Below are 19966 nucleotides of genomic sequence, written 5' to 3'. Positions count from 1 at the left end.
CGAATTTGATTCGCAGGAAACATGTACTAATATTGAACCACATTTGTATCTATTCATCTCTTATGAAATTCTTTATATATTGCTACTTTAATTTAAACGAATCGGTTATTTTGGAGATAATACCATCGCAGAATTATATCAATGTTTATTGTTTTTGTTCTTATTTTTTCTGTGTTTGGTCCAAAATTGAAATCTTTGTCCAATTTGGTTGATGTTTACCAATACAATTACTCATTTTGAACGTGAGGAGTAGCATGTAGAGAAAATTATGTTAATTAATCATTATCCAGTTACAAATGGTAGAATGGTAATTAGAACAAAAAAAAAATTATATTAAATCGGTTTATAAGTGTTTTTTTTTTTACTTTTTCTCATAACAGGGTAAAACCACATAGGCAATTAATATCTCTTAATTGTTTTTGCACATATTCGTTGATTGAGATTTTTTTACATTAAAAATCCAAACTTTCATTTCATCCTTTTTGTATTTGGTGTTGTTGCTAATAGCTAATTTAACTTTGTCTTATAAAAAAGGTTTGTTCCATTTTATTTCTGAACCTCTTTGACAGATTTACACATATGCTATATCACATTCTGTGTTTTTTGTTTTTTCTGGACCTGATATGCTTGAATCACTGAGGTTGTCCCTGTTTGTTTTTCATCTTTTTATCCCCCTACTACTCCAGGGACATATTGGTAATTTTCACATCAGGGGTATATACTTTGTTTCACTTATAATTACCGATTATATCATGTTTCATTCAGTTTTTGTTTTATTTTACTTCATACTTCCCAACAATCCCTTAGTTGAACAAATTCTATGTTTTTTGTTTTTTATGAACCTTATATGCTTGATATATCATAATTTGTAAATCTGTAAATATGGAGAATGTATTTTCATCTTTCTATCCAATTCTGTGTTTTTTGTTTTTTCTGGACCTGATATGCATTATATATTGCTATTTATAGGCCAGATTCATTGACTAATTACACAAAGAAACCGAAAAGTACCGTCAAACTCATACGAATAGAAATGTAATTTTGATTATTTTTATTTTTTAGTTCGGGGGTATTTCTGTCACGTTTTATAGAAATAATTTATTTATTTTTCTGTTTTTTGTTATATATTCTCTGCTTTGGTATTACGTGATTGTATTTTGTATTACTTGATTGATTGGTCCCATTCTGAATCAAGGAGCATTTCTGTCATGTTTTACTATAATTACATTTTTTGTCATTGATCTGAACCGGTTTAAACCGAAAACATATTAACTAAACCCATTTGTAGACTAATTTCTTTAGTATTGGGAGTAGAGTATCTATGCATGTAGTTAAGGTGTTTGCCTTATTTTTTATAAACAATAACGTGGTGGTAGTTATCATTTTTCATTTTACTGTTTTCTCATATATACCTATTTGCATATAATTTATAGTGAATACATTCATGTTACTGATTTTGATAACTCAATGATGGTTTGTTTAAAGGGTGTGGCTCGGTTTTTAATTTTACCCAATATCTATGCATGTATTTCGATCCATTATCCACTATTATAATGTATCATGAGGTTTGTTAATTGTTATAAGTATGTTCAAAGGACGAAAATGCCCTTGCCACATATATCTCATATCTTACGTATTACTTATACAAAATGAATGTGTTACGGGTATATTGGTAAACTTATTTATGGTTGTAAATTATTTTTTAAGAGGCATGTGGAAAAACTGATTGTTTTAATTACCATTATACCATCTGTAGAACTATTTTAAGGATTTTATAATTTTTGTTCTTATTATTAGTACTCCAGGGACATAATTGTAATTTGCACTCAACCATATTGACAATTAATCCATTTCCTGTTATTTTAGCCATTCATGAGTGCAACTATATAAATTTATATTTAAGTTTATCTTTGTTCTTCTCATTATTAGTGCTCCAGGGACATAATGGTAAATTCTTTGTCTTTATATTTTTTGTGTGTACTTTTATGATTTTGTTGTTCAAACTATTGTATGTTTGTTATTTGTTCTTCTCATTCTTTGTTTTTATTAGTACTATTTTAAGGATTTTATAATTTTTATTCTTATTATTAGTACTCCAGGGACATAATGGTAATTTGCACTCAACCATATTGACAATTAATCCATTTCCTGTTATTTTAGCCATTCATGAGTGCAACTATATAAATTTATATTTCAGTTTATCTTTGTTCTTCTCATTATTAGTGCTCCAGGGACATAATGGTAAATTCTTTGTGTTTATTGCATACTATTACAAATTTGAAAATTTTATTTATTCTTAAATTTGACAATAAATTTCAATATATAATGTTTTTGTATAAAGTTATATATTTTGTTAGCAACTACTAACATAGTTTATCTTTGTTCTTCTCATTATTAGTGCTCCATGGACATAATGGTAAATTCTTTGTGTTTATTGCATACTATTACAAATTTGAAAATTTTATTTATTCTTAAATTTGACAATAAATTTCAATATATAATGTTTTTGTATAAAGTTATATATTTTGTTAGCAACTACTAACATGGACTCTTTTAAATAATCAATACAACAAATGCTAAACAAAGTTAACTCTTCTTAATATATAATTTTTTTTCTAAATTTTTAACCCGTGGTTTCCACGGGTTGTAACCTAGTATATATATATATATATATATATATATATATATATATATATATATATATATATATACACACACACACACTAGCCGTTTACCCGCGCGAAGCGACGGGTGTTAATAGTTTCTTTTGACAATTATTTTTCTTCAGAAACATTTATGTTTGTGCACTCAACTTTGACATCAATGTAAAGAAAAAGTTTGGAAGATGGTAATTTGTTATTTGAAAACTCACTCATTGAGGGAGATTTTTTTGGATTTAAAACAAAAATATAATGTTGTGTCGGTTAAAAAAAATGTGTGAAACCATGTGATTAGGTTCCGACGATGATCTGTTTTCTTTCAGCCAATGTCAAATAGTTTCATTTTAGTGAATACTTTTCTTACGGCGATGAAAATTAATGATTTAAGATTTATGGTTTGTGGCGATGAAAATTAATGGTTTAAGGTTTATGGTTTGTGGTTTAGACTTATTTCCTTTGAAAAACATGTCCACAAATAAAATATAGTATTAGAATAAAGATACATGATCGTCAAAGAAAACTTTTAAGAGTTTATTTTTAAAGTTTATGATGTGGTGTTTAATGTTTAGCTTTTAAAAAATATCATGAATCAAGAAAATGTTTTTTTTTGTTAAATTTGATTAACGTTGTCATTTTTAAGTAATAAAATCTTTTAATAGTTATTGATATTTCCCAAATCTTCTTCTGGTTGTGGGTAGGTTCTGAAAAAAAAAACATATAATAAACTGACTTCTTATTCCAAAATTTCTTGGATAATAATTGATAGTTCATCCTAAAGATTCACACGTTATAATAAAACATAAAACTAAAAAGCGATGACAATAATTGGTTTTTCTAATTATATTTGATGATAGCTGATTAAATTACAATATGAATTTTTAGTTTTGGTCGTTTGGATATATTATCATATTTTAAGAGGTTTTTTTTTTACATACTTCATTTGACCAACAAAAAGTACGAACCACATAAATACCTAACTAACCATCATCGTCACCAACATAATTGTTTAAACTAAAATACTGCTTTTCTATCAAAAATGAAAGAATTGGAAGAGTAAACTTGGTCAATAAGCCATAACTACAAAATTCAACTTAATCGCAAAGGCAAAGGACAAATATGGAACAATTCCTCATTAATTCCACTATATTAACTTCTAGCGGATTTTAAACTGTTTGTGTTGGAACGCATGTCTCTACTACATGATCCTACCTCTGTACTTGTAAACTTTTTTCGATTGAGTTCCGGAGAAATAGGCTCATTGATTTCTTCCAATACGACCTTATTTGGAGACATAAAGTATGTATGGAGTCTAGTAGTTCCATGTTCAGCATACACCATAATCTCTTTATGATTAGCGACATGCTTACTTAACAAAAGTACGTCTGAGTCATTACCTAAAGGAAGTAACCCATAATCGATTTCAATCTCTGGAATCAAGAAGTGGTAGTAGATAGGCTCACCGTTGATATAACCTATCTCCTTCATCATATCGTCTAACTCATGTACGGAGAACACGTCCATGTCTACGTAGTCAACATAGTCAATACTCCCACCAACGTAACGTCTTCCTGGGTATTTTGTGAACATATCCCCATGGTGAATCTTGAATGTGCAAAAACTACTTAACTCAACTGAAAAACAAATAAATAATGATATGAGGAAAGAATGAAGTCTCAAAATTGAATGTGCATAAATTACTTAACAAAATTGGAAGTTGTTAACTGATCACTCACCATAAGCTTTGATCAGGTCAGGATTTTCTGAGAATTTTGAACGGACATGCCACAAAGTTAGAACCATTGCAAATGATGAAGATGAAAACCCTAGTTTCCGTTTGATGTTTTGCAGTGACGAAGATGATAAACCAGAGGAGAAAAGAAAGGGACGATTTCTTGGGGCAACGTAAATGGCAGCTGGATGTAAGGATCATTTATGTATATGATCATTTCGTGTAAAAAAGCAAATGACGAAAATACCCTCGTGTGAGGGTCACGTGATTTAGATAAACGGCAACAATTAAACGGAGTATGTCATAAGGACTATTCGTGCAACAATTTGGAACCACAGGGACCATACTCGTCCAAAATTCCTCATAAGGACTATCTTTGGTCTCTCGTGCCAACCACAGGGACCATCTGTGTAATTTTGTCTATAAAAAATTTAGACAATCACATTTGAAAAGGAAATCAAGGAGTTTTCCTACGACATAAATAATCGACAATCGCTACATTTTTAGCCCAATAACCCATCTACGATTCTTCCACCTTTACTCTTTTTTCCATTCTAGCAAGTACATCAGTTGTATAACATATTTATCCCTGCAATTAACATCTGAAACTATTAAGACTCCAAATATATTTAATGACGCATTATTAGCCTAGTACTTAGGTAACACACAATTTAAAAAAGGATAAACTGTAGGTGGTACATTGCCTTATTGGTATGGTGCCTCACCAATAAGGTTAACTTTATGTAATCAAACCAATTGTGTATGCTGATATCAGACAACAAATTGTGTGTGTGTGTGTGTGTTTTCAGATAAAATCATAGATAATTACTTATTGTCGGTAAAATCACAAAAAACTTGTGGTGCAGAACAGCTTAAGCAATTTATTGAGCAGTTGGTGTGCAGAAATTGAAGCAATTCATAAAGAAATATTTGAACCAAAACAGGTGATGAGAAGCTGAAACTTTCTATGAAACTGTGATTTCGCATGAACTGAAGAGTGACAAATATAGAAACACAAAAGCTTAGAAACCAGATACATGAATTGTTCTCCTAATTAGATCTTCTCGTTATAATAACAAAAAAAAAAGTTTGATCAGACCTTAGCAATTTCGAAAATACGACTATAAATCATAGAGAGATCATCTTACTTTGTGTCCATCGTCTCTAATAACCCCAATAGTACCATCGCTTGAAAAACTACTTAGCAATAAAAGCGGCGAAAATATTTGATTACCTTTCGATGGCTGCTTTTATCGGACACAGTTGCCTTAGATAATAAATAGCAGATTTGCTTGATTGAGCGGGATTAGAATGAGAAAAAGAAACAATGGTCGACGTTGCCATCTTCCGCCGATAGACATTAACCGGCGAGGTGACGAAAAGATCGATTGAAACCAATTGTGAAATCTTGATGTCATCGGTTTATATTGACTAAATGAAGGCCGATAACTCAGAAATTGGAAAGGGGATAGATGAATCAACAATGGAATAATCTTGAAATGGATGGTGATTGAGGTATATGAAGTCAACTGACGTACGCTATCGATTCAAATTTGAAATAAGATAGTTTTTGATTTATTGGGATTACATTGAAAATTGATTGTTGATTTTATGCGGGCCTCTTTCGTTTTGCAAGAGGATTCCACAGGTGAAATGTCACCTGCAACAATGTTTGGATGAGAAAGATTTTAAGAAGCTCTGCTTATTCAAGATCTGTATCTGGACCTAATTGCACAATTCATTAAGTTAATCAACCACATAGGGCCTCTTCCATAACTAAGTAGCAACAAAACCATAACAGCTACCAGAAATTCACCATAATAGCAACCTGAAAGTCCAAAAACCACACTGAACAACCCTTATTGAAGCAGATCCTCTTAGCACAAAATGAGAACAACCAACCTTATAATCGAAAAGTTAGAAGTAGAATATTACCTTTGATAACATAATTTCTGAATATCACCTCTTTTTAGGAATCATAGTTCGTTAAAACCCTAAAAATTAGAAATCTTTCAAACAAACGAATTCCAAAACAGAAACACAAATAGAAACAAATCCATAAATAATAGCAGGTGGTGGGTTTGGATGTCTTTTACCCGGTTTGGAAGCCTCATGGTGGAGGTCGTTGCGTCGATAAAGAAGGACATTTGATGTCGTTTTAGATAAGAAAATAAGAAAGTCAAGCAGGCGGAGATCTTTGTGGTAGCAATGGTTGTGTAGAAGGTAGTGCGATGGATGGCGGATGGCGTTAGAGTTAGGGTTTAGGTTACTAATGACAGATAATAGAGAAGTGATTGTGGAGTTTGTAACGGTAGCGTCAAGAAGTTGTTGGTAAGTTGGTAACAGAGGGTTGTAGGAGACATGAAAGGGCAATGAGAAAGAGATGGGAGAGATGTGGTTTGGCGGTAGGTTGTTGCATGTAGAAGAAATTAGGGTTCTCAACATCTTGAGAGTTAACACCGTAAGAAACATTTAGGTTTGGTGCACGTATTCACTTATATATTGTAAGCTTAATATGATTATACTTCATGTTGAAATAGTTGTACCTCTTAAATTTCAAGAAATGAGTAATATGCTTAATAATATAGTAAATATATATATATATATATATATATATATATATATATATATATATATATAACCAAAGTTTCGTTATAATTTCAAACGTTAAAATATTTTTTTTAAACATTGTGAATAAACATTAGCATAAAATAAATACCAATATATATATATATATATATATATATATATATATATATATATATATATATATAACCAAAGTTTCGTTATAATTTCAAACGTTAAAATATTTTTTTTAAACATTGTGAATAAACATTAGCATACAATAAATACCAACAATACAAACCTAAACTCGATAAAACATAAGCGAATCAATGGTTGGGCTCAAATACCTTCTATTCGAGCTATTGAACATTTGTGGCCCAATATCATGATTATTGGGCCCAATATAATTGCACATGTTTATTGGGCCTCAGGTGACCTAATTACATGCTTAATGGATCCTCAATGGCTTTTACATGCTATTGGGCCATAGTGACCCATTTGCATTGCTAGTAAGGTCCAAATCAATCATATGCGTGATGGGCGAACGTGTCCGTCGCATATTCGACAGCCTATGATAACATACGTGATTATTGGGCCCCGTAGTCCTCTTATCTTCGTCTGTTAGGCTTACCTTTTATTCAAGTAAACATAAATCAGGTCGTTAAACAATGTTATTTAATTTCATTTGGATTTAGTGAGTAATAACGGGCGACACCAATAAGTGTCAGTCGTAGTTTGTAGTTATAATCAAAGTCTTCTGGAGGAAGAGCGAGAGTTTGTGTATAGATCTATACGGGGGTGACTCCCCCATACCTTAGTTGTTCGCTACAGTTAGACTCGACAAGTCTAGGGTGACAAAATCTTAATTCAATACCGGCATTCGCAAGAATGCCAAGACAGACAAATTAGTCATTATTATGCATGGTTATAATGACTCACATAGAAATCCAATACCATCTAAGTAATCAAGGGGAATCATATTCATTCGATTGTGACAATACAATAATACAAAAAGATCATACTATTTATATCGGAAAACATCGGGTTTTCCGGGGGAACAACATTATTCACTTTTACTTTCAATAACTATAATACAAGAATTTATTATGAGAAACATATCACTTTTACAAGTTTTGAAATCATTCACGCATAAACTTATGGATCATCATACCTATTTCGTAAACAATTGTCGTTTCAGAAAATATCGGATTTTCTGGGTTTTACAAACTATACAAAACATTTTCATATCAAACCTGCTTATGAACTCACCAACATTATATATGGTGACCGTTTTCAAAATAACTTGTATTCTCAGGTAACATATAAGCTGAAGAAAATTACCAAGTATATTAGGATGTTATGTTTTGTGACTCTCAAACAATTTATGCTAAGGATATGTAATATTTAGACAATGTACTTGATGTGAACAAGGTCAGTTGTAATGTATTAATTCATGGTGATGTTTATGTTATGTTTCATGTATATTCATTGTGATGATATTTCAATTTAAGTCACGCGAGCCCTCAGACGTTTCCGCCGTCTGGTTCGGGGGTGTGATAGAATCGAAGATGCGTGAGCACTACCCAAATATGTTTTCGATTGAGGATTTCGATAACAAAATCTAGTTCAAATGGGGGAGAATTGTAACACCAGTTTCAGGTAAATGATTCTTTGTGTTTTTGGCTATTAAATATTTCAATTATGGATTTTATGTTGACCATGATGTGGTGGAGGAAGCACCATGACGTGGTCACAATTGAATTTAAAACGCACCTTTTTTGTGTGCACCACGACGTGGTGACGACCAATATACAAACCTTATTTTTCATGTTTAAGAGCACTATTTAAGGGATGAGATGACTAGGGTTTGCTCGTCTCAGCCTCCATTACTCCCTCTTGACCTAAACGATCCCTAGCCTCCATTGTTGACACCTTGAAGCTTTTTGGTGGATTTTGGGGGTATAGAATAAAAAGAAGGTGCCCATTGAGCAAAGATCCAACAAGCAAGTCTTCCCACTACCTTCTTGCACACATTATGGACCATTGCAAGTCCATAATTTCATACCTTTGTGTGCCATCTTTCTATATATAGACTTGTATGCACTTTTCTCCATGTTTAAGGTGGTTTTAGTGGATGGATTCCATGAATTTGGCAACTTTATGGATCCTTGAGGTCCCTTTATGGTTTCATGTTCAAAAGCTGAAGTGTTATGGAGTTTTGGTCCCATGTATGAGGCTTTGACCTCATTTTCACCATTTTTGACCTAACAATTGTTTAAGACATGCATTGGACATACATGTCCTTAAAGCAAGGATTTTTATGAGGACTATGGATGTAAGAAATCCTTATGGAAGAGATGAGTGTGTGGCTTAATGGATTAAGGGCTTAATCTATTATGTTGTCCATGAACAGTTCCCACGACGTGGTGGCATGCTCACCACGTCGTGGTGAGTGGTTTTCTCGCGATGGTTCTGTCGTGGGGCTGCCACGGCATGGCAAATGCTTAGCCACGACGTGACGACCAATTGAGTTGACTTTTGACCGTTGACTTTTGATAACACACATTTCAAGCTTCAATATCTAACTTTTATTCCATTATATGTTAGTTTTTATCTCTAGACTCTAGAGTCCAATTGATATGATATTTCTCTATGATCTGAGCTGATATCGTACAATGAGGGTGTTTGGTTAAACTTAAAAAATGAGTTTTTTAAGTTATTATCGTTTCCACACTGGTATAAGGTAAATAATAGTGTTTGGGTAAAAACTTTTTTTAAAAACAACTTATAGCTTATAATATTCATAACAAAATAAGATATGCTTTATGTGTCCACATTTTTTTAGAAAAATGCTTGTGTTTGTCAAGTTTTATACCTAGAGGGTAGTTTATGTCACTAGTTAAACTTTGGGGGAGGGGACTTTCTTAGTTAGCCCTCTTTCTAGTAATAAAACATGGGATCATCGTGTCTGCCGCTTAGCCTACACCAACAATAATATCAGCAGCAACTACTCCGTCTCGACTGGTTAGTTAGGCTGGAGGGAGTGGTGCTACCGAAACCGCACTCCCTCCTTCGCCACGTAAGCGTCACGTAAGCGCCACATCACATTTTACCACTTAAGTGTGGTTTCTTGCCACACCAAGGGTGTGGTGCCACACTTTGCATTTCTTTTATTTATTTATTTATTTTTTTTAAGTATTTTAATTTAATAAAACTTCTTTTTTTTAACTAATTTAATTTAATATACATTCTATTTTAATAAAAAAAAAAAACATAATTCTTCATTACTTGAAAATAAAAAAAAACAGTAATAGCGGTATCAAAAATAGTCTGAAATTCTTCAGAAGATGAAAAAGATGATATTTTTTGGAGAATGGTGATTTAAAAAAAAAATTTTTTTGAGAGAGAGAAGATTGTATTGTGAAAAAAATTGAGTTTAATATGTGTATATATATAGGAAGGAAAGAAAAAAAAAACAAAAAAAGAAAAAAAGAAAAAAGAAGGGGAAATTGTGTTCAACGGTCAAGAATATGACCAACCAATCAAATATCGCGGTCTTCAGGGGCTGCACTGCGGTCTCAATGGCAGGAAACCGCACCCTGGGGGCGGTGTTCCCTGCTGATGTGGCACCAAGGTGCGGTCCCAAACCGCACCATACCCTATAGTCTTAGTTGGCCGCTCTCACTCTCCTTGAGTCCTTGCACTTACATATATAGATTAGTAAGTGTTTGTATGAATACCAATGTTGGTTTTATTTGTTGTTAGGGTTTTTAGCATTTTGATACGACTTTCTATAATTTAAATAACTCGTTGTTCCATTCGATTTCATAATGAAGTGAAGTTTATATTTGTTTGGCTGGAAATTAGTATATGTCTCGCGTTGATTGTTGACTAAAGCAACAGTAATAGTCCAACCATCTAGCACAGAGGTGGTATCCTTCCAGATATAAATAAAAAAAAATGTTTGGGTAATTTTTTTTAGACCTTAATAAATCATTTTTAATAAGTTAGATACCATTGCTTATCTAAAACACTTATTTTACCATTTAAAGGAATTGACCATTATACCCCCTTAACCTAAACCTTATACAGCGACACAAACATACGCCTCCATTGCTGCTTCTCTCGATCGTTGCCTCCTCAAGCAAGCCCTCCCCTGTGAAGCCACCGCCGTTAGCCATCTCCTCCCCTTTGAATCCATCGGCCGGAGACGTCACACCGAGCAACACCGGAGACGGTCGCACCCAACAGCTAAGGTTCGTTTTTGTTCAATTTTTCCTGCTGTCGAACCCTCCCCTGATCTCGATGTTTTTCCTAGCTTTCATTCTTCCTTCTTTTACCTTTGAATGTGAAACGTAAATTGATTTTGAATGAAATGCCTAGGAATTATATTCTGTATCAGTTTTTCTATTCAATTATTGATTATGTGAGTTTGAAGGATTAGAAACTCCATTTTTCTGTTCTGTAACAGTTCGCTTGCAATATGTGTGTTTGTGCTTCAATTTTCAATTGAACCTAGATGCTTATATGGTAACTGGAACAATTCGAAGGTGTATGTGTTTGTTCAATTCTGTAACATGCCTTTTTTTGTTTTTGAATGAAATTCTTAAGATGCTTATATGATAAGTGTAATGTAATTTAGGTTATGGACAGCAACAATGTTAATCTTGTTGATGCTGAAACATCAAAAAAGAAACTTAAGCCTAAACTTCATAATCTTAGTGTAGTCCGCATTACAGGTGTTTTACTACATCTGGTTAAGAAATAAGAATCATGACAAAGATGAGGAAGCTGAATCGTCCTACTGGTCATCGAATCTCCATGCTTAGGTTTGTATTTTTGTTTCATACATTTTTATTTTTGCATCTACCATTGCATGCCACCTAAGAACACTCAAGTTACTTTGTTGTAATTGTGCAGGACCATGGTCTCTCAACTGGTGAAGCATGAACGAATAGAAACTACTGTTGCCAAGGTATTAACATTCTTTCTTATAGACATATTTTCCTTTTCATTTTAAGATTTAGAAAGTCATATATTTTATTTCATCTCCATCTCCTTTCTTTTAGGCAAAAGAAGTTAGGCGTCTTGCTGATAACATGGTGCAGCTTGGAAAAGAGGTGTGTATTCTCTACATTTCTATTACTATATCTGATATTCTTCTTTGATAGGAAATGTTTTGAACGTATTCTGTCCATATCATCATTACAAAATAATTTTTAGAATTGATGCATAGTCTGTTTGCAGGGTACCCTTTGTGCTGCAAGGCGTGCTGCTGCGTTTGTGAGAGGGGATGATGTGATTCACAAACTATTTACAGAGCTGGCTTACCGATACAAGTGAAAATCAAACCTAAAACCTCTTCTTTTCTTTGGTCAAATTTTTTTACTCACTAAGGTTAAAGTCAAACAAACAAAATATATATGTTGTTTTGTTGATGCAGAGATAGGGCAGGAGGATATACAAGAGTGCTTCGAACTCGGATAAGAGTTGGTGATGCTGCACCAATGGCATATATAGAGTAACATTTTTTTTTTCTTTCCATTTTCCCAAGTGTGTTGTCATTTTCTCCAAAAAAAATAAAAATTAATGCCTGTTTTTTAATTAACAGGTTTATAGATAGGGAGAACGAGCTGAGGCAATCAAAACCCCCGGCTCCACAGCCACCTCAAAGGCCAGCATTGGATCCATGGACAAGATCTCAGCTTAGCAGGAGTTTTGCACCTCCTAAAGAAATCAAAAGCTCGGAACCAGAGGATTAAAACCGGAATCATCCATTCCGAAGGGAATAACAAGGTATTAGAAACAACAGCTTCTGGAATCATATACTGAGTTTGTAGTCACCTTTATGACATTTCAGTATATCATTTTGAGTCAATTTCTGCAATCAGGAACTAGATCATAAATTTGATTTGAAATTTTGAATCGTATATGGTTTGACAAGATACTAAAATGACCTGTTATTGTTGAGTATTTATCAAGTAATGCAAGCTCAAACCTGATTTCAACTTGTAAAAGTTCATGAACTCAAAAGAAATAAGAGTATGATTGGATAAGTTATGTAGGTGTTTGCATGGTGGATTTGATTAGTTAAACGTTTTCAATGCAGAAGACCAAGAACAATATAGTAATCGATTCCACCACCATTTACCATTAAACTCTTTCAATTCCTTAATATTCTCTTTCATTTTTCTTATGTTGGTTGTTATAGAATGGACTTGAATTGATCTTCTACAAAATAATCTATTTAATGTCTTCTCTTGCCCCCACAAAACATACAAGAAACAAAAGTTAGATAGTATTGAAGGTTCATGAAAATAAAAAACTGTTGTGCAAAAATCTCTCAATATGCAAAGCAGTATTTTATGTGTTTAACGACAATGTCTTGGGGAACATTTATATAGTAACATATTATAAATATATACAAATGTTAACTTACAGATTGTCTCTCAAAACTACTGGAGCTAATGGTACAGTATAAATTTTAAAGCACATGTACAACTTATGAAAGCTTGCTTGATATGATTTTTGTCCGTGAACGCATTGCACTAGATTCCATCCGCCCACTGTTCTCGATGTGAGCCGCTCTTGCCTGTAATAACCAACACATAAAACACCATCAATTATATTTTCATACGACCCCCTTCCTTCATATAAAAATTTGTGAAATTAATTGGGATAATGTCACTGGAGCATATGGAACTTTCTTCAATTGGCTAATTTGGTCCTTAAAGTTTTTTTTTGGTACATTAGGCTAGTAAACTCGTAAGTGGCCTTTTAATTACACCATTTTATCAAGTTTTAGAAGGTTTTCCGGTTGACCTTTAATATATGTGAATTAATATATATTTTTTGTCTGATCCAATGCCACGTGAGATATGTCACGTCAATTAATGATATAAAAAGCTTAAATCCTATCGTCTTCAACTATTGAACTTCAGTCGTCTTCATTAATCAACTGTAAAAGAAACCGAGTTAGGGTTTGTGAAGCATTCCTGTGATCGAGCTGAAGAAACAAAGAAGTCACAGCAATGGCACAATCGGAACCTAATGGATTGTTTGCGATGGTGGAACTCAACTACCAAGGGGTATTTAATTGAAATCTTTTCACTTACACCGGTGGTGTGAAAACCATGTTCAATGATGTTGACTTTTCTTCTATGACTTATTATAAGTTTGTGACCTTCATCGAACGTTTCATGCATGAAGAGTGTAAAAAAGTTTTACTACTGTGAACCAGGCAATTCCCTGATAGAAGGGCTTGATCCCATTTCAAATGATGTGGAATATGTTGCTTTTATTTTTGATGCTTATGGAACAGATGGTGTAATTTTGGTTTATGTGGATCATATTGGGGTTGGTGTTGATGGGTGGTTTGATATATATATATATATATATATATATATATATATATATATATATATATATATATATATATATATATATATAGAGAGAGAGAGAGAGAGAGAAAGAGATTTTATACATTAAATTGAAATAAAAACTAAAATGATATGAAACTCAAATGTTAGATGATAACAGAAAAGCAACTAAACATAGTTGGAAGGAGGACAAACAAGGAGATATCATTCTTTTCAAAAGAGGTTTCTACCTTCTCAACCTTCATGAATCATATGACTTAGAATTTTCACATGGACATGCCTTTCTCATTAAAAACTCCTCCAGATTAGATACTTGAGACACATCTTCCCATATCCCGTGCTCCATCTTTTCAGTTTTTTTTTTTTTTTTTTTTTTATTAGAATAAATTACAAATTTTCTCCCTACAGTATGTCTTTTTCAACATTTGTCATAGGGAAATCGTGACTTTGATCTTCGTGCCAGTAGAACCAAACTTTCATCCTTTAGATTGCCCCGTTTGACAAGTTCGTTGCATTTTATTACACAACATGTAGTTCTTGTACATTATTTCAAAAATGAGAAGAGTTCCAGATCTCCTCAGCCCTCATCTTCACAATTTGCAGGACAAATATAAAACATTAACTTATATAATGGAATCGAACTTTATCAGATACACTAATTATACAACCGTTCCAGTAGTGGAAGTAATTATCATATATTCAGTACCATTTAAAGCATACCCTTCTTACATTCTTAAGTGTAAAATACACAACAATAATAATTAAATGCATTTACCATTTTGAAAACAAAGACAAGAAAAACAACAATTTCAAAACATGTAGTTCCAGATTTCCTCAACCCTCGTCTTCACAATTTGCAGGACAAATATAAAACATTAACTTATGTAATGGAAACAAACTTTATCAGATACACTAATTATACAACTGATCCAGTAGTGGAAGTAGTTATTATATATTTAATACCATTTAAAACATGCCCTTCCTACATTCTTAAGTGTAAAATACGTAACAATAATAATTAAATGCATTTACCATTTTAAAAACGAAGACAAAAAAAAAAACAACAAATAATGTGACCTGTGGTTCACCATGCTTCACACACTAGTTATATTTAAATTATAACATAAAATAAAATTAAATATAAATTATATAATTATAAAATACAAAGACTAAAATTGACAACCATGGTTTCCTTAATTTTTGTACGTATTAATAAATATTATTTCATATTTAAAGTGAAATCAAATAGATTCTTAATCAACTATTTATTGTTTATATATATATATATATATATATATATATATATATATATATATATATTAAAAAATAAATTTTATGACATCATCTTCAACAATCATAGTCATTGATTGTGTTTCATTCTTATCTTTTCCACCTTTAGATCATTACGCTGACATCATCATTTGGTCAACCCTTTTTTTGTCCACTAATTTTATGAAATCTATTAATGACAATTACTTTTCACAATAGGAAATCTTTTAAAGACAAATAAATCTCACAAAAAATAAAATTATTTTTAAAATTAAGAAATCTATTAATGGCAATTAAATCTCACAAAAATAAAATAAAATAATACACTGCCCCACTCTCATTATCCGTTTCTTTTGTTCAGGTTTGAAAATATCAAACGCATACATTATTTTCTTTTCAATTTATTACAGGGAAGAAGATATGGAGATCAATTTATCTCAATGATGCGTACGTCTTCTTTCACAAAGATTCAATCGATTCTCCCTTCTACGACCTCGAATCTAGATACAATTTCTTTTCTCATGTCTCTATGCATAAACAATTCGTAATCTTATCTCTTTGATTCCTCCTTGTGTAACCTCGAATCCCTTTCATCTTATGATCGCAACTACAAGCACTCATCTATTTCGTCTCCTTCTCTTTCTTCATATTTTTTGTGTTTGACCTTAGGGCCCTCCTTCTCCAGTCAATTATTTGTTTCTCCGCACAACAGCTTATAATTGATTTTTTATATTTCGATTTCTGGTGTTTATTTACCAGTTTTGATGAAAAAAAAACCTAATTTCTACACTTGTTTTCAAGAATTAAGGGAATCGTCGCTCCCTCTCCATCTCTCTTTTTCTATCTGTTGCAGAAACTAGAAAGACAACATAAACACATAGTTAATGCGTTTGTCTTTTTTATTTGTTCATAGGTTTGTTTTCTACACCACTCCAACCTCTTGCTTTGCATTTTATACGATTACTTTATTGTTTTCTTCCTCTCCTTCAATTTTTTCACCATTTTCTGTTTTTTATATAGCTTGTGTGTTTACTTTTTTCTTCGGGGCTATCTTGATGTTGGTTTTGGGTTTTTGTCGAACACAATTATGATATTTGTTCTCGATGTCAACGAACATCTAACACCATCTTGCAAATACCCTTTTTTGATGGTATGTCAGATGAAGATAAACAAAAAAGGGAATAAAAAGAGAAGTCGATTTGCATAAGGTAGCAATTCAATCTTCAAATATATTTTTGCTAGATTTTTGTTGTTTTTAGTGATGGAACAAGTAATATGATAGTTAAATATATCTCTTTTTTGTATTTGCTTTTAGTTGTAGAAAACGTTAGAATAGACAGCGATGTTGTCGTCAAAAGATATTAGGTGAGTTATTAGTTCCACAGTTCAGATTGATTGACTAGTTGGTAAAATAATATAAAAAATGGTCAACATTTATTTGTATAATCATAAAAAATAGAAGTGGTCAAATAATTTTATAATTTTGCCTCGAAAATAAAATGAAACTTTTCTTTTGGACTAAAAAAGAGTATACTGGGGCACAAAACTTAGAAAAACTCCCAAAATAAGATGTCCAACACTCAGATGAACACACCCATTAAAAAAAGTAATTTTTTTTACTTAAGTTTTAATATATTTTTCCTATTTTATGTAGATACCAATCGATTCTTTCATGTTGATCCTCATCCTAGAAACCTTGCAATTGGCTCGGATGAATCATGAATCATGAATCATTAATAATATACTATGATTTTGGTATGATGAGGGAGATTAAATCATTGGCCAGAAAAAGATTATAGATCTTTTCATGCGATTTATAAAATAGTTGCAAAAAATGTATGGATTTTTTTTATTTGTTTTTCTAATACTGTAAAGCAGTGACACTATAATGTAGTTTTTTAGGTATTCGAATAGAATTTACATTTGGATTGAGATTAAAAAGTATTTTGTTACCATTGCAGATTATAAACAATTTCATAAGTCTTGAAGCGCTTCAACCCATTGGAAACATGTCGTCAATATGTAAAAGTTGAGAGAAGAAGTGTGAGAAGAATATTTGAAACTCTGAAGCATTTGAGGTTATTAAGTATGTATTGTATGTAGTTCTTTAGTTTATATTCATATCCTTAAGCCGTTATTAAATGCTTAAGCTATTGAGACAAAAAAAATTATAATGACCATGTGCTATCAATGTTTATCATCGGGAAGATTTGAGATTTTTGTGTATAGAAGGTTGATTATCAAAACATAATATATCAACTTCCAAAAATTTATAAAATTTATATATTTTTCAATATAACCAACAAAAGAATGACGTTTTTCCATCGAGTTCCATTTAGCCTTATTTCTTACTTTCTTGGATAATATATCATCCAGGTAATGAAATACAATCTCCTTCACTGGAATAAAAAACCAATCGTGTGACACTATAGTTAGGTCATTCTTAAGATTATTACATTTGAAGACCAAACATGTTCTAATCTTATTCCATAATATGCATGCTTTCTAAAAGTGCAATTCTTATCTGGTTTATATGGTTGTATAACTTTATATTTATTAATAGAAGAAAGAATCGCACATGATGATAACAGAAATATGTGTAAAAGAGATATAGAAGTGGATGTTATCCAAAAATAGATGTTGGAAAATCCATTCAATAGCTGTCACTTGCATTAACTAATACATTTGCTTTTCAATATCCAATATAGTTAAGTCGGATGCATTTATATTGAGTCGGATGCATATGTTGTCAAAAAGGATCTCAGGTTTGACTTATTTATTTATTTTATTATTTATTTTTAATTTCTTTATGGGTAAATTGACATTTGCATTATTAAAATGATGTTTGCGTGAAGTAAGTATGAACAAATAGCGTTTCTTTTTTGCAACCATCTAAAGTTTGGTAAATGACTATTTTACACTCATAAGAAAATTAGCCCTTCATGTATACTCAGACGGTTGGATTTGATTATGGACTGCACAACTACACGAACTGGTTACTTGTTATAGTTTTCGATTTCATTTTTGAAGAGTAGACTCTTCCTATATTCAAGAACTGTTGAGTTTTATGCCAACTTATAGCGACACAAAACAAGGTTTTCAATGCAGTTGTTTTTTATTCTTTTATTTGTTCTTTTAGTGTATGATACAAAATTAGATGAGTTAGGCCAATGTTATGAACTATCATTGTTGTTTTTTTTACCAATTGTAGCCTTATACTCCGAATTTTTTCATACAATGAAGTTATGTTGTTTTTCCTTTTGTTTAATCCCAAAAAGAACTTACATGAAAATGAAAAATGACAGATAATTCAACTAAAAAGACAACTTATGACATTTCAGATTCTAGAGGACATTTAACGGTTTTCATATAGGTCGCACTTGTGTTCTCCAGGTTAAAGGTTTTTGCCAACTTAAGAAAAAGGAACGTTTTGCCCCTTTATTAAAATTGACTTATATCTGGAGATATGTATAAATTGATACTAATACCCTTAATAAATGTTATGATAAAAATACGACAGACAAACACAAGGGTATTGTCGTAATTTGAGTTACATGATTCTTGAAAAAGCATTTATGTTATTTGCTAATGTCCACTGATCGTCAACACTAGTCTTTGATAACTTCATCACATTAGGAAGTTAAACAATAACATCAGAGGGGAGAGGAGTGTAAACATCATATATGTTTGAAACTAAGAAAATCAATGGCTGCAATAAAAAATGCAAAAGAGTTTGAAGAAATAATCTTTTTGAAGGGTTATTTTTTTTAAAAAAAAAAACAATAACCTGTTGCAACGAGTCAAATGTAATTCCCACAAGTGTTTGAGGATCATCCTACACCAATATTATTATTATTATTATTATTATTACTACTACTACTACTACAAATCAATAATAAAACATTAACTAGAAGAAAATATAAAAAAATGTAATTTTTTAGAAATAAAACATGAACTTACCGGAAGATCATTACCAAATCGACTGATAGCACTACAAGCTCCAACTATAGCACCAATATGTACTGCAATCATTAATACATCAACAAGAAAGAAAAAAGACAACTAACATGGGTTTAAGAGTATAAATTTAAAAAATATAGTTTTGAAGGTATTCGTACGTGACAAAAAAGGTTGTCCAACTAATAATAAAAAAACGTTGTTTACAAAGAAGTTCTTCATCGATTATAGAAATTCAATCATTTTATTGTTTTTTTCAATGTTACCAATAAAGCTAATTTTATTTCTGTTATTTTCTTTTTAATTATTATGCCAGCTTTTTATACTTTACGCGGATCATAATCTAGTATAAACCTATCGAAAATAAAAAAAATATATTTTTGATTTTTAGATTTTTATAAAAAGGC

General features: G+C 31.6%; 1 protein-coding gene and 1 long non-coding RNA gene across 3 annotated transcripts; one reads left to right on the top strand and one right to left on the bottom strand.

Moving 5' to 3' along the window:
• Nucleotides 1-4633: 4633 nt before the first annotated feature.
• On the bottom strand, nt 4634-6816 carry LOC145094420 (uncharacterized). Its single transcript, XR_013703334.1, has 4 exons — nt 6486-6816; nt 6325-6383; nt 5624-6217; nt 4634-4978 (listed from the first exon to the last, which is right to left on the bottom strand). It is a non-coding gene; the product is annotated as an uncharacterized LOC145094420 (long non-coding RNA).
• A 4237-nt stretch (nt 6817-11053) lies between these two features.
• Nucleotides 11054-13010, top strand: LOC145092264 (uncharacterized). Of its 2 annotated transcripts, none has more exons than XM_079030197.1 (7): nt 11054-11210; nt 11694-11783; nt 11875-11929; nt 12024-12074; nt 12202-12293; nt 12398-12475; nt 12566-13010. In XM_079030197.1, the coding sequence occupies exons 2-7, from the start codon at nt 11728-11730 to the stop codon at nt 12714-12716; spliced, it is 483 nt and encodes a 160-aa protein (XP_078886323.1). In that variant the 5' UTR covers nt 11054-11210; nt 11694-11727; the 3' UTR covers nt 12717-13010. The 2 variants fall into 2 exon arrangements, with proteins under 2 accessions (XP_078886323.1, XP_078886324.1); XM_079030198.1 differs by having other exon boundaries at nt 11055-11210; nt 11682-11783.
• The last annotated feature ends 6956 nt before the right edge of the window (nt 13011-19966 follow it).

Source organism: Lactuca serriola, chromosome 3 (genome assembly GCF_051521515.1).
Source record: "Lactuca serriola cultivar US96UC23 chromosome 3, Lser_US96UC23_V15, whole genome shotgun sequence".
Lineage (NCBI taxonomy): Eukaryota > Viridiplantae > Streptophyta > Magnoliopsida > Asterales > Asteraceae > Lactuca > Lactuca serriola.
This window is presented reverse-complemented; position numbering and strand designations above follow the sequence as displayed.

What these genes read in the sequence shown, in the direction of transcription:
- LOC145092264 (XM_079030197.1), top strand. Translation starts at nt 11,728, where the DNA reads ATGACAAAGATGAGGAAGCTGAATCGTCCTACTGGTCATCGAATCTCC. An exon ending in TAGAAACTACTGTTGCCAAG is followed by an intron (nt 11,930 to 12,023) that starts GTATTAACATTC and finishes CCTTTCTTTTAG; the next exon opens with GCAAAAGAAGTTAGGCGTCT. An exon ending in GCACCAATGGCATATATAGA is followed by an intron (nt 12,476 to 12,565) that starts GTAACATTTTTT and finishes TTTAATTAACAG; the next exon opens with GTTTATAGATAGGGAGAACG.